At 43.4% G+C, this 13,709-nt stretch overlaps 3 protein-coding genes across 3 annotated transcripts; 2 read left to right on the top strand and 1 right to left on the bottom strand.

Annotated features, from left to right (window-relative positions):
• Positions 1-6,072: 6,072 nt before the first annotated feature.
• LOC129215301 (histone H4) lies at positions 6,073-6,972 on the top strand. The gene has a single exon (XM_054848126.1). It carries the CDS (start codon positions 6,125-6,127, stop codon positions 6,434-6,436), a length of 312 nt encoding a protein of 103 aa, XP_054704101.1. The 5' UTR covers positions 6,073-6,124; the 3' UTR covers positions 6,437-6,972.
• A 1,122-nt stretch (positions 6,973-8,094) lies between these two features.
• Positions 8,095-8,761, top strand: LOC129215242 (histone H3). The gene has a single exon (XM_054848027.1). The coding sequence runs from the start codon at positions 8,114-8,116 to the stop codon at positions 8,522-8,524; it is 411 nt and encodes a 136-aa protein (XP_054704002.1). The 5' UTR covers positions 8,095-8,113; the 3' UTR covers positions 8,525-8,761.
• Positions 8,762-13,253: 4,492 nt separating this feature from the next.
• On the bottom strand, positions 13,254-13,709 carry LOC129215252 (histone H3). The gene has a single exon (XM_054848040.1). The coding sequence runs from the start codon at positions 13,690-13,692 to the stop codon at positions 13,282-13,284; it is 411 nt and encodes a 136-aa protein (XP_054704015.1). The 5' UTR covers positions 13,693-13,709; the 3' UTR covers positions 13,254-13,281.

Genomic DNA, 13,709 nt, shown 5'->3' with positions numbered 1-13,709 from the left:
TTCTAAGTACTCAGACTAATACTTATTCTGAGATTAATATCTTAAATGCATGATATCTTAAATACATGATATCTTATATTTCTGCACTGCACGGACACTTCCCCATAGTATGGACTCTAAGGAACTTGAATACCACTGCCTGGAACACAAGCAATATGAAAAGCAGAGCTTTAGGATCTGAGGCACAAAACACATTTTGTCTTTTGTGAATAGCTCTGGGAACTGGATTGGAATCAGACTGCTCAGTGATTCTGTGCAACTATTTGACATGGAGAACTGAAATGCTGGTCGCCAAAGAGAAGGTGGCTTAACAGGAGGCAAAAAAGGGCCTATGTTTAGTGAGGGGCCATACTGAGATAGAAAAAACAAGTATCCACTTTTTTTTTTTTTAAATGCTGACTAAGCTGCTAAAAATAGGAGGAAAGTAAAAAAATGGGTTCAGAATTGCAAATTATTTTGAGGAAGATTTGCTTTAATTTGTTTTCTCTTCCATGAGTTCAACTTTTTATCTCACAGATTTACTTACTAAGTAAATGGTGATATCAGAAGTCTGTGATGTTCCAGCACCAAAGGTAGAAATGGAGAAAGAAAATAATGGCAAAAGAATCCATGAGTTAGAAAAAAGTTCTCCATATAGCAGCACAGACTCTCAGCAGCCTGGTAAGAATTCTGTTGAAGTCAAGTTACTCCCTCACAGAATAATAAATTGCTTTGTACTGCTGAACACTTTGGTATTACGGGTTTAGAGAATTTTTCATCAGCATTAATCACCACAAAGCCAGACTGGCTGTCAGATTACCACAAAACCAGGTACTTTCTATACATGTATTTCTTTATCTCTTTGTTCTCTGTTAGTGGGTTCTGTTACTCCTGTGCTTTTTGTGTATCGCTGTGTCTTTTGCTGTAGTTGTTGTCATGTGAGAGTAAGAGTTTATTCTACATGGCCTCAGCGTATCTTTGAAAACCAATAAAAAGGTCCCCTTTAGAGGTTCGTTTCTGAAAAATATCAAAGCTGGACTTTTAAGCTAAATTATTCCAATACTAACATAAGAAAGCTGCTGCATTTGTTACAGAAAATTGGAAGCTAGTCTTCAATAAAAGGCTGAATGATGTTAGTTCAGGTGCAAAGGTGTTTAAAATAGGGATATGCTGCTATTGCACATCCTCAGTAGTAGTGAACATCCTAAACTGAATAATGCAGGGAAAAAAACCTTTCATAATATCCTGGGGTGAACAAATGGAGAGATGTAAATATGTACATTTCAAGACTAAGTTTACAGGTTCTCAAACGGAAGGAGCTGAGGGGGGAGACAGCTATTGTGTACGGACAGGAAGGTGAGGACAGCAAGCGTGGAGTCCCCAAAAGTCAGAGTGCAATACAAATATCATTAATACCGGACGTGTTCTCTGCTGCTTACATGGCAGTACAGATTTGGGCCAGCTTGAGTTCAGGTACAGAAGCACTTGTCACCTAGACACCTTTGACTTAGTGAGGTTACACAATAGAGTTTTTCTGCCACAGGTTTTGTTTTTGCTACCTAGATCACAGTGCTGGGCAGTGGGAGATACTAGCCACGTTTCTCTGTGGGGATTTGAGATCCCTCTTCTCCATAACCAGTTGTGAAAGCACAACAAAATCATTGATGTGACTCCTCCTGGGATCCCCCTTCACTCTCCATACTCAATTTTGCACAACTTTTTCTAGATTTGAGGTTGTATTTCATTTAAATTTTCACTTGGCAGATTGTTTTTGTGATCTCTTTGCAGTTCCAGTGCCTCGCAAGCTTTGTTCATCACTCCTGCAGGCCTTCTGCTGGAACATCAGTGAAACCCCAGTGCTTGGTTTTTTCAAGGACTGCAGGGTTTGCTTTTCAATGATTTCAGGATTGGGCTGCCGGGAGCTGTGGAAAAAATGAAATGTAGAAAAATAATAATAGGATTAGTGTTCTCATCAAACACTGAAAACAGTAAAAATAAACAAAGCGTAGGTCAGGAACTGCACATAAAAAAAGTTCCTATTGTTCTTTCAACAACCAGTGTGTATGCCGGCACTAGTCAAGCTCTGTATACTTGGTCTGCATACCATGTATTCACGCTCAGTTTTATGTGACTGCCCTAGTAAAAAGGCACACTGCTATTTCAGTGTTTTGCCACATCTTCCCTGCTTCTCTGTTTTCTTCGCTGTAGATATACTGTCTTCGTAAAAGAACTCTCTAACAATTCCCTGGTTGCCTGCCTTTGGCCACTTGGTTCTTAACCCCTTTTTTTTTTTTTTTTTTTTCTCCTTCTGTCAGAGAGAACACTTCATTATCACCAGCATCTCTCTCCTGTCAGGACCAGATCTGGTGAGTTTGTGCACTCCTGAGGCAGGAGACTTCTTTCATTAAAAGGGGGTGTGTTTCAGACATATTTCCTCTTCTCCAGTGTCAAAGAAAAGCCAACTAAGTATTCCATGTGACAACTATCCCAAAAATCATAGTTGCTTGGGCAGGAAAAGCAAGCTACACAAGGGCAGTAAAGATTTTTTTTTTCCCCCTCAGAAAAGGAAGATTAAATAAAATGTGTCACCTCCCCCCAATAAATAAGACAGAAGAACTAGTGACAACTGACATGGAAAAGGCTGAGGTACTCTTTTTTTTTTTTTTTCCTTAGTTTCCATTGGCAATCACTCTTCCTACATCTCTCAAGTCCCTGAAGCTCAAGGCAGGGACTGGGGGAACAAAGTCCCTCCCATCACAGAAGATCAGTTTTGAGACCCTATGAAGAACATGAACATACACAAATCTATGAGGCTCAGTGAGATGCATCTCAGGGTCCTGAGGGAATTGGCAGATGTAGTTGCTAAGCCCCTCTTCATCATATTTGGAAAGTCATTGCAGTCAGGTGAAGTTTCCAGAGATTGGAGAAAAGGGAACATCACAGCCATTTTAAAAAAGGATAATAAAGAGGATGCTGGGACCTACAGAACAGTCAGCCTCACCTCAGTGCCTGGTAAGATCATAGATCGAATCTTCCTGGAAGCTATGTCAAAACAGATGGAAGACATGAATGTCATTAGAGACAGCAAACATGGCTTCAACAAGGGCAAATTATGCCTGACTAATCCAGTGGCCTCCTACATTGGAGCAACTGCATCAGTGGATAGGGGAAGAGCAACTGATGTCATCTACCTGGGCTTCTGTAAGGCTTTTGAAATGGTCCCCCACAATGTTCTTACCTGTAAATTGAAGAAGTATGGATTCGATGGATGGATTGTTAAATGGATAAGGAATTGGCTGGATGGTTGTATCCAAAGAGTTATAGCCAAAGGCTCAATGTCTAAATGGAAAGAAGTAACAAGTGATGGAAAGCAGTAACAAGCGGTGTCCTTCAGGGGTCCATACGGGAACTAGTACTGTTTACTATCTTCATCGATGACATAGATAGTAGGATTGAACGCACCCTCAGCAAGTCTGTTGATGACACCAAGCAGAGTGGTGTAGCTGATTCATTAGAGGAAAGGGATGCCATCCAGAGCGACCTTGACAGACTTGATGAGTGGGCCCATGTGAACCCCATGAAGGGCCAGAAAAACAATCAAAGGGCTGGGACACCTTTCACATGAAGAAAGGCTGAGTTGAGGCTTTTCAGCCTAGAGAAGAGAAGGCTGCAGCGAGACCTTCTTGTGGACTTTCAATATATGAAGGGAGCTTATAAGACAGACAGAGAGACTTCAGAAGGGCCTGTACTGACAGGACAAGGGGCTATGGTTTTAAACTGAGAGGGTAGATTTGGATTGGACATAAGAAAGAAATCTTTTATGATGAAGATGGTGGGACACTAGACCAGGTTGCCCAGAGAAGTTGTGGATGCCCCATTCCTGGAAGTGTTCAAAGTCAGGTTGGACAGGGTTTTCACTTGATCAAGTAAAAGATGTTCCTACCCACAGCATGGGGGTTAGTCTAGATGATCTTTGAATGCCCCTTCCAATGCAAATGATTCTATGAATCTTAGCAGCTGTCCAGAAGATGTGACGTTGCTACCTCAATTTACAGTCATAAATGGGTTCTGACATGTTGCCAATGAGAGCATGAAGATAAGGAGACAGACAGCAAGAGACGGGGAAATATTTTATGTAGTCACAGATTTCTGGGCAGAACCAGCTTGTTATAGAGCAGAGTTATAGGATGAATCTCTAACTGAATTTTACCCCATGAAAAAAAGCAGAAACAAAAAGCTCCCCAGAGCTGGACAACCCATCAGGGACTGCATGAGGAGGTGATTGGTGAAGCCCAGATTTGTCCACTACCTCATGGCAGTGGTCTGCAAGTGGTAATAACTCCTATGGGGGTCCTGTGATACAATCAGATTCCCAAGGACTGAGTAGGCTAAAGAACTGCATTTTCATGGCATTGTGGGTTCAGGGAGCTCTGCAGCAGGTACCACTAAACTACACTGTTACTAGCATCCTGGGGACTTGCCTGTGTGCTCAGAGAGTGATAAAGCCTGCAACAAATGTTACATCAAGTGTCTTTCCTATAGTGCAGGCTATAGCTGCCTTACCCCCAAAATCTTCTGCAAATGACAGAGGATCTGACTACAGATTACCCACTCTCCAGCAACAGTCCAGTCATGGTCCCTGAACTTCCCTTCCCAGACTGAGCAAACTGGCCTTAGGAAAGGGAACACCATGGACTTAGCTGTGGCATCCCCACTGTACTCTGGAATCATTGCCATAGCCCAACCTAGGATTCTGTCAAGTTCCTTGTGGAACAGGACATTTGTTACTGGTTTGAGCCTTTAGGATTTCTTCTTCAGAGTCTTGGTGTTTGTCTTGCCCCATTTTGGTTTCCTTTGAGCCTATGCTGAAAAGATTGTGTATGAACAGCATGGCACACTACATTATTTTCATCTGCCAGTGAGGGACCACTGGAACAGTTATTTCTCTGCTAGCAGATGCAAGATCTGTATCTGTGGCCTATGTGAAAATAGAGACTATTTATTGATTAATTTTATGGTGCATCCTTATGAAAGGATACATTATATAAAGCTGCTCAGCTTGTAAGGGGAAAAAAAAGACCAGACAAAACCAACAAAAACCCAACGTCCATGAGAGGGCAGCAAACGCTCAATACTGGAAACTTTTTGCCCTGCCTGATAATTTTCAGGTCGAAAGCAAGCTGCCGCACGTTTTTGTTAAATACTATTTCTTGTTTTCAAAAGCAAAACCTCAGAAGAATTTTCTTCCCAAAAGCAATCAAAACCAGAGTTCGACACCTTCCCCTGAAGGACGAAAATATCCTTCTTTTTACGAATTAAATTTTTCAATCTCTCGAAAAAAATAGCCATGTTATTATCTATGATACCACAGGAATGGAAAGTACTGTGAAAATATTTGTCCAAAAGAACCAATTTACCTTAAAAAAAAATTAAAGTGGAGCATGTAATTGTTAAACTCCCAACTAGCGTGCCTTTACTGCTAAACGTTCAGAAAGAGCAGGAAATGGAGATGAGAAAGAAATTCAAGAAGAGGTAGGATTTCTCAGAAACATGATTGGACAGATTTTGCTGCAAGATGCTCCATTTAAAAAAGTAAACAAACAGCAACAACAAAAAAACAGTACATGAGGAGCAGCTGTTTGGAACACTGAAGCTACACGTGAGAATCAATGCAACCACGTGAAATTGCAATACATAACACATACCAGTACCTTAAAATAACAATCATAGTAAAAAAATCAAAGAGTAATTGAAGTGATTCAGTAACCGGGATACTCTGCTATGATCGAGGTTTTATTTCTAAATTATCACGACGTATCACAGATTTTAAAAAATATATGAACTATTATACGCATAGGCCCAATGTCTTTGCTAGCTGGAAAAAAAAAAAAAAAGAACGTACCGAGAAAGGGCAGCAACACCGAAACGCTTGTGCCGGGGGAAGGGTAAATCGCAGGAAACACACTTTTTCGTGCTAGAGGGGCGCGCGATAGGGAGAGCGGGGAGATTCGACGGGAACGAGCCCCACGCTCCGCCCCTCCTCGCTGCAGTCCCCAACCAGGTCGGCTCCCAACACATAAACAGCGCCGCGCCGCCCCGCTTTCACCACACTCGCTCCGCCGAACGCAACAGCAGCGACAGCATCATGTCTGGCAGAGGCAAGGGCGGGAAGGGGCTCGGCAAGGGGGGCGCCAAGCGCCACCGCAAGGTGCTGCGCGACAACATCCAGGGCATCACCAAGCCGGCCATCCGCCGCCTGGCTCGGCGCGGCGGCGTGAAGCGCATCTCGGGGCTCATCTACGAGGAGACGCGCGGCGTGCTGAAGGTCTTCCTGGAGAACGTGATCCGCGACGCCGTCACCTACACCGAGCACGCCAAGAGGAAGACGGTCACGGCCATGGACGTGGTCTACGCCCTCAAGCGCCAGGGACGCACCCTCTACGGCTTCGGCGGCTAAAGTCTTTTCGCTCCCGCACTATTTCCAAGAACCCAAAGGCTCTTTTAAGAGCCGCACACTTCCTCCTAAGAAGAGCTGTGACATTCTTTTCTCTGAAAGGACATCAGAAGCGCCTACTATCCAATTTCCAAAACTACTTAAATTTGACGATTATGGAATACTGCTAAAAGACTTTGTGATTAGATAAGTCCGATGTAATGTTTTCATTTTGCTGTTAATGGCGGAAGTTTTTGTTGTGTAAGATACTTTCTCTTTGCATACTCCTTAAATTCCCATACAAATGCAGTACCCCACTAAAAATTAATTCAAGTGTTCTTTGTAATCAAAGCTGAGTGTTTACCTTTTGGTTAAATCTTCACCAATTTAAGCATAACAGTCTGGATTATTGTTGTCTTGTACTTTAAAATTTTCGTTTAACTGAATCCACCGTACAGAAGAAAGCGAAACCAATTTATCACTTAGGGAAAAATATGAAAGTTGCTCTGAGATAAATGTTTTCTTTCTGATATTTCTAAATAAACTTTTCTTTACTATAACCTCTGCCTAGTTTCTTGTCAATACATTTTCTTTCTTTTTAAAAACAATTTCAGGAGTAAATCAAATAGAGTTTTCTAGACTACCTACTGGAGGCGGGGAGGGGACCATGACGGAAAATTGTCCCTGGCAGTGCATCTTAAGAAAATGCGTTCAAAGAGAGTCTTGTGTGAAGACTCTTCTCATTGTCGCAGTCCTCCTGCATTCTCGTCCGAGGAGAGTATTGGTGAAATATTGGTGTGCTGTTTCCTTCATCACCGGAGGAAAAAACTGCAAAAAAAATTTTGCAGATTTATATAAAACTATCGGTAGTCATTGACCACTCGTAAACAACGGTGGTCAATAAATACTCGCGGTCACTTCTTGTTTTCACAGCTTTAACGAGTAGGGGCAAATTAAGTAATAGAGTAATTCTGTATTCTCTTTTAAGATCTTCATTTCACAAATAAGTTAATTGCCTCAGTATTCTCAGAGTCAGGATTTTACTTGACGATACTCATGATTTTTCATGTCGATTTTTCTAGAGAAAAGAAAATAACATGTGAAAATTAGTTTAAAAGATGCATCTACATTGTTACAGCTTGTTACAGCTACAAGCTTGTATTGTAGGATTTCTCAAGTGTTTTAAAGTACCAGGCGATCTTTCCCTTGGGGATCGTGTACCTGTTCCTGTAAGAGGGAGCTCTGTACGGCATTGAAGGAAGTTTTTTCTTCTTCTGTAATTAGCCCACCAAAACCCAAATCTATTAGAATAATTTGCGGGTTTAAGAACAGCTCCTGAATTTGAGGCTACACACGGTTTTTAATCTCTCAGGAGCCTGGCGGAGAGAAAGAGTTAGAGAAGCAGAAGAGATACGAACGCTGTACCTGAAATATCCCCCCCGCCCCCTCCCCCCAAGGCGTCGGACTCGCATAGAGGGAGCCGTGACTCGGAGGGGGGGGGGAGTGGGGGTGGGGACAGTGGGGCTGCAGGCGGCGGCGACTTCGGCTACCCTGAGCGCCGGCTGGGGTTGTCAGGATAACCAATGAGATCGCGCATCCTGTCGCCCAATCAGACACGCGGCGGCTCTATAAATACCGGCGCTGAAGCGCTTATTTCAGTTATTCCGGTCTCTTCAGGTTGAGGTTTGTATCTACTTGGCGATGGCGCGTACGAAGCAGACGGCGCGTAAGTCGACGGGCGGGAAGGCGCCCCGCAAGCAGCTGGCCACCAAGGCGGCCCGCAAGAGCGCGCCGGCCACGGGCGGCGTGAAGAAGCCGCACCGCTACCGGCCCGGCACGGTGGCGCTGCGCGAGATCCGGCGCTACCAGAAGTCGACGGAGCTGCTGATCCGCAAGCTGCCCTTCCAGCGCCTGGTGCGCGAGATCGCGCAGGACTTCAAGACCGACCTGCGCTTCCAGAGCTCGGCCGTGATGGCGCTGCAGGAGGCGAGCGAGGCCTACCTGGTGGGGCTCTTCGAGGACACCAACCTCTGCGCCATCCACGCCAAGCGCGTCACCATCATGCCCAAGGACATCCAGCTGGCCCGCCGCATCCGCGGTGAGCGCGCCTGAGGCTCCTGCCCCAGCCCTTCTCCCGGCTCTGGCAGACGCCGAGGCAGCCTACACAGACCCAAAGGCTCTTTTAAGAGCCACTCCATGCACAATAAAAAGGGCTGTAGCACTGTTTTTAAACAGGCACGCTTTAGAGATAACAATGTTTCCTTATTTTTTTTCTAGGCTGTATAATTTGACTTTTTTTAAAATTAAAAAAATATGTTGCCTGCGTACAACCTCGCTATTTTATAAACTCACAAAGCTCTAAATCTCCTGTTCTGCAGTTCACCGGGGTGCTTTGCAAATACTGAAGGGGAGCGATAGGCACTTTGTGAACACTGGGCAGGGTGGGAGAGGTAAAATTGGATGGGGGTGGTCGATATATTAGTCTAAGGATGGTAATCAGAGAGCATCAGGTAGAATGGGGTTTTGCATCGCTATGACTCCACTGGACTTGAAATAGCTTTGAGGGAGAAAAGCAGGGGGTAGGGAGACGGTGACAGAACAGAGCTCTGTCCGGGACTGCCACGGGCTCAGGAATTCTATGCCTTAAACTTTCGAACTCCCCCGGCTGGCTGGGTCTAGGCAAGAACAGAAACTTCTCGCAGCTCTCTGGAATTCTGTTACTGTTGAATCTGGTAAGGCAGTCTGTTTTCAAGGGGGCTGTGATCTTGCTCCAGTATTTGTTAACTCTAGGAGCAAGAATATCTGTCTCAAAAGATGGGGTTTGAAGCTGGTCTCAAAATGATGGACGATGCTAAAAGGACAGGGCCTGTGAAGCTTCTTTCTCACATACCTAAAAAGGCTAGGAAACTATGACTGAAAAGTACTGTACACAGGAATACCTATGAAGTTTGTTCAGATATGTTACCATTGATAATACAAGACTGTGGGGGAAAAGGTTATGTATTTCATGGGGGTTTTCTTTTTTTTGTTGTTTTTTGTTTTGCTTTGGGTTTTGGGGGAGGGGGGGGTGGTTGCTTTTTTTTGTGGGGGAGGGTGTGTGCATGCATTTTTAATAATAGTTGTATAAAAATCTTTGAGTGGAAATTTGTGTATTCTTCTAATAACAAATGTACATGTATTTGTCTTTGAACTTGCACATCCCCGGGTAGTGATTAAGAGATTTTAGGCAGTCAGAAAATGTGCTGAGCTGTTAGATTTCTGCAGTCGGATTTCTAGGATTCTTCAGAAGATACTGGCAGGATATATGCATATATGTATGGAGCTTTCAACGTTCCTTATAAGGATACACCTTTGCTTGAATTCTAGGAGACATACATACAGGAATGACGAGCCTAATAACATCCTAAGCATTAAAATAGGAAGTTAAAAATTAGGCCTCAGGTTCATAACAGAGAGCAATAGCAGTTTCTATCATAACTTTGGGAAACATCTTCCTGTCTTCTCCCCAGCTGTGAAAGGTCACAGTTGATACCTGGGGTGTAACAGTCCTGAGTGCTGGGTAACACTGCAGAGCACTATTAGAGGGCAGAACTGTCACCTGATGTCATTAGAGGCTTCTGGGCATTGTTTGCATACTTTCTCTTAGAAGTGCTTACTGCCTTATAGCCACAATCAGTCAGAGAGAGCACTTTGATGGATGAGAAAAGGTGAAAAGACTTGCTGACTGTAGCAATCAGCCCAGATTAAGGGTGGTTTTGGGGTTTCTTTTTTTTTTTCCTTCTACATGAAGTCCCTCAGATGAGTTTGTTGATCCCCATGGCCTTATTCTGAAACCAGGTTGCAACAGAAGTAAAGAGCTACAATGTTAACAAGTGATGAACGGAATGGCTGTGCAGTCTGTGATAGACAGGGGAGCTAGTCTATGGGTTTTTTTGTCTTTCAAACAGAACGTATGTACACATTTTTTTTTTTAAGGTAGATTTCACCTCTATTTGTATGTAAACTAAAAACCTTTCTGAGTTCATAGTGAACAAGAAGAAAAGAAACCCAAATAATGGGGGGGGGGAAGAGGTTTTGGAATTGAAAAATATGTCATTAAGATTTCCCTTTGTCTTGAGAAGCAGCATGATGTGAGAAGATACTTTACACTTACAGGCTGGGGAGTGAAGGAAACCTAGTAAGCCATAAAAATTCTGTGTTCTCATAACCTCATTCCTTGCTTCTACTGGTTCAATTGTCCTAGAGTATGTTTAGTGTTAGGGGGAAGGAGGGGGAGAGTGGGAAGGAACTCTGTCTTCTTTCTAACAAGTACCACCTTGTTAACACTATAAGATCCTACCCCACCCTTTGTAGCAATTTTACTGAATAGCACTGATACAAGGCCTCAGAACATAGACAAGATATCAACTACTTATCAGTCACAATTAATAATTTTCTTATTCACTTTTGAAAACAGATTCCACAGTTTGGTATCGGTGAGGGCTCCTTACAGAGCCTGGGTGTGCACTATAAGCAGGTACCAGTGTCTGTTCTGGTAAGGTCATTTTTGTTCATGCCATTACCTCACTCATTATTTACTTACAATTGTAACAAAACTGAGGTTTTAGCCATTGTAACCTTTGCTAACCTCACAGAATGGTTTGGGTTCAAAGGGACCTTAAAGTTTATCTAGTTCCAACCCCCCTGCCTTGGGGGGGGACACCTTCCAACCTGGCCTTGAACACTTCAACACCTCAAAGCAGCACCTAGCTACAAACTTAAGTCATTTCAGTTAATAATACATTGCAAATGTGGAGCAACAATTACAAACAGGATGGAACCTTCTGAAGTCTTTGAGTGTACCAGACATACAGTTAATTTTAAAATTATAATCATATGATTCCTTTCAAATTACACTGACAGGCACAGTCTCTGTGCTATTCCAGCAGAAGCACTTCAACTTTATAAAATTGTCATCCCTTACTCTGCAAGTGGTGATGTACAAAGAGATTAATAGAATATTTCAGTTGGAAGGGCCCTACAACAGCCATCTACTCCAACTGCAAAGTAGCTTCTTTCATTTGATCTATCATATTGTATTGCTGGAGCCACAAAAAATAAAGCCAGATGGACAAAGCTGGATGGTGCTGGGGCAGAGGGGACTGGGAAAGAGACAGAGGTGGATGGATACTGAGAAGAATTAAGATTTGTGAGTGAAGGAAAAAGCATAGATATGTGTGTACATACATATACAACACGTACATGTGTGTATACATCTATACCTACATCTTTATGCCATGAAATTTAGTTGTATCTACTATCTTTTACCTCCTGTGTAATGTTTCTTCTTGCAGGGTTCCCCAGATGCCTTACTCAAATACCTGAACTTTCATTTCAGACCAATTTGGCTGGTAACATTTTCAGAAATGTCTTGGGGAGGCCAGACTCTGTTATCAAGGGCAGAGGAAAAGATGCTGTGACAATAAAGCAACAAAACCCATTGGAATCTGAATATTTTATTTCTAAATTAATAGAAAATGTGACTTCTCTGAAATACTAAAACTGCTAGAGTCTGCAAGGCTTCACACAAGCAAGCAAGAAACTGAACTAAATGCCAACTGTAACTTCCTGACTACAAAACTTTATTGAATCAATTCAATTCTAGTAAATTCTGACCTGATTCCTCTGTGTGTATTCCTCTAATGACTCCACCTTCTTTTATCATCAAACAAAATGATTGTCCTCAATTCTCAAAACCATATAAGCATATTTCCTGCAGGCCTCTCATCCCTTACAAAGCTGCCGAGGCTTGATAGCCTCTTTTGTTCTCCTCCAGCTGTTTTGGTCCCAAAGAAAAGCCATGAAACTTTCCCCATGCCATTTATTTGGAAAATGGGAGAGCAAACTTCCCAGGAAAATCCACCAGATTCTCTTTGCATTTTCCAAGCTCTCCTTTGGTTTCTACTCAAGCCTTTCCTCAAAGTCATAAAGCAAACAAAATTGAGACTATAAATCACAATTAGACTAATGTATTGAATTTCCCATTTTTATCCCTTGCATCAGGCTCATCTTTTTTGCCCTTTTGTTTTATTCATCTTAGAGAATTAGAGCTCTCATATCTAATAGTGTTAGCATTTTTAGAGTATGTCCCAGTAAGAGCCATGATAAAGTATATTTACATCATTTTTTGTTTAATAAAAACCTCTTTGAAGCTTATCTTCCAATACTAACTCAGCCCTCCACATTGCTTAAAATTAAAAGCCTGCTTTGCTCCTAAAATATTTTACAGGAAGTATCAAGTCTGGGGAGGAGGTGGGAGAATTATCATAAGCTTTCTGTCCTACTCCACTTTTTTTAAAATTATAGCTCTTGCCACGGTTATTAAACTAAAAGTATTTTTCATTTATCTTATCTGAGTGTTTTTCCTCTGATTTGTGCAGTTACTTTTTCTGTATAGTCCATTAGATATTTCCAATCCCCTCACTCTAACAGCATGCAAGATTGCTTGAAAAAAACCAAACAGAAAACCCCACCACAAAGCCAAAAAAACCCCAAACCCACCACCCCACCAGTTTGAGATGACTGCTTAGGAAAACTTATAAACATATTTCAGTGGAATTGTGGTACCTGCTTGCAGAAGCCTCTTGACAAATGTCCAGAGAAATCAGCTGAGCAGAGTCAGGGAAGTTGGATGGGTAGCAAACTAAATGCTAATATTACTACTTATGAAACATTTCGCAAAAAGCAAAAATAACTTGAGGATTACTTATTCTTGTATCCAAGCATCAGAAAACAAGTGTGACAGCCCTCTTGTGCAATGTGGTGGCTCTTAAAAGAGCCTTTAGGGTGCGGGGATGAAGGATCACAGGGGAGGGGCTGGGGCAGGAGCCTCAGGCGCGCTCACCGCGGATGCGGCGGGCCAGCTGGATGTCCTTGGGCATGATGGTGACGCGCTTGGCGTGGATGGCGCAGAGGTTGGTGTCCTCGAAGAGCCCCACCAGGTAGGCCTCGCTCGCCTCCTGCAGCGCCATCACGGCCGAGCTCTGGAAGCGCAGGTCGGTCTTGAAGTCCTGCGCGATCTCGCGCACCAGGCGCTGGAAGGGCAGCTTGCGGATCAGCAGCTCCGTCGACTTCTGGTAGCGCCGGATCTCGCGCAGCGCCACCGTGCCGGGCCGGTAGCGGTGCGGCTTCTTCACGCCGCCCGTGGCCGGCGCGCTCTTGCGGGCCGCCTTGGTGGCCAGCTGCTTGCGGGGCGCCTTCCCGCCCGTCGACTTACGCGCCGTCTGCTTCGTACGCGCCATCGCTCTGAAAGAACTAA

This window comes from Grus americana, chromosome 1 (genome assembly GCF_028858705.1).
Source record: "Grus americana isolate bGruAme1 chromosome 1, bGruAme1.mat, whole genome shotgun sequence".
Classification (NCBI taxonomy): domain Eukaryota; kingdom Metazoa; phylum Chordata; class Aves; order Gruiformes; family Gruidae; genus Grus; species Grus americana.
This window is presented reverse-complemented; position numbering and strand designations above follow the sequence as displayed.

Excerpts from the sequence above, each read along its gene's own strand:
- LOC129215301 (XM_054848126.1), top strand. The coding sequence starts at position 6,125 with ATGTCTGGCAGAGGCAAGGGCGGGAAGGGGCTCGGCAAGGGGGGCGCC.
- LOC129215242 (XM_054848027.1), top strand. The coding sequence starts at position 8,114 with ATGGCGCGTACGAAGCAGACGGCGCGTAAGTCGACGGGCGGGAAGGCG.
- LOC129215252 (XM_054848040.1), bottom strand. The coding sequence starts at position 13,692 with ATGGCGCGTACGAAGCAGACGGCGCGTAAGTCGACGGGCGGGAAGGCG.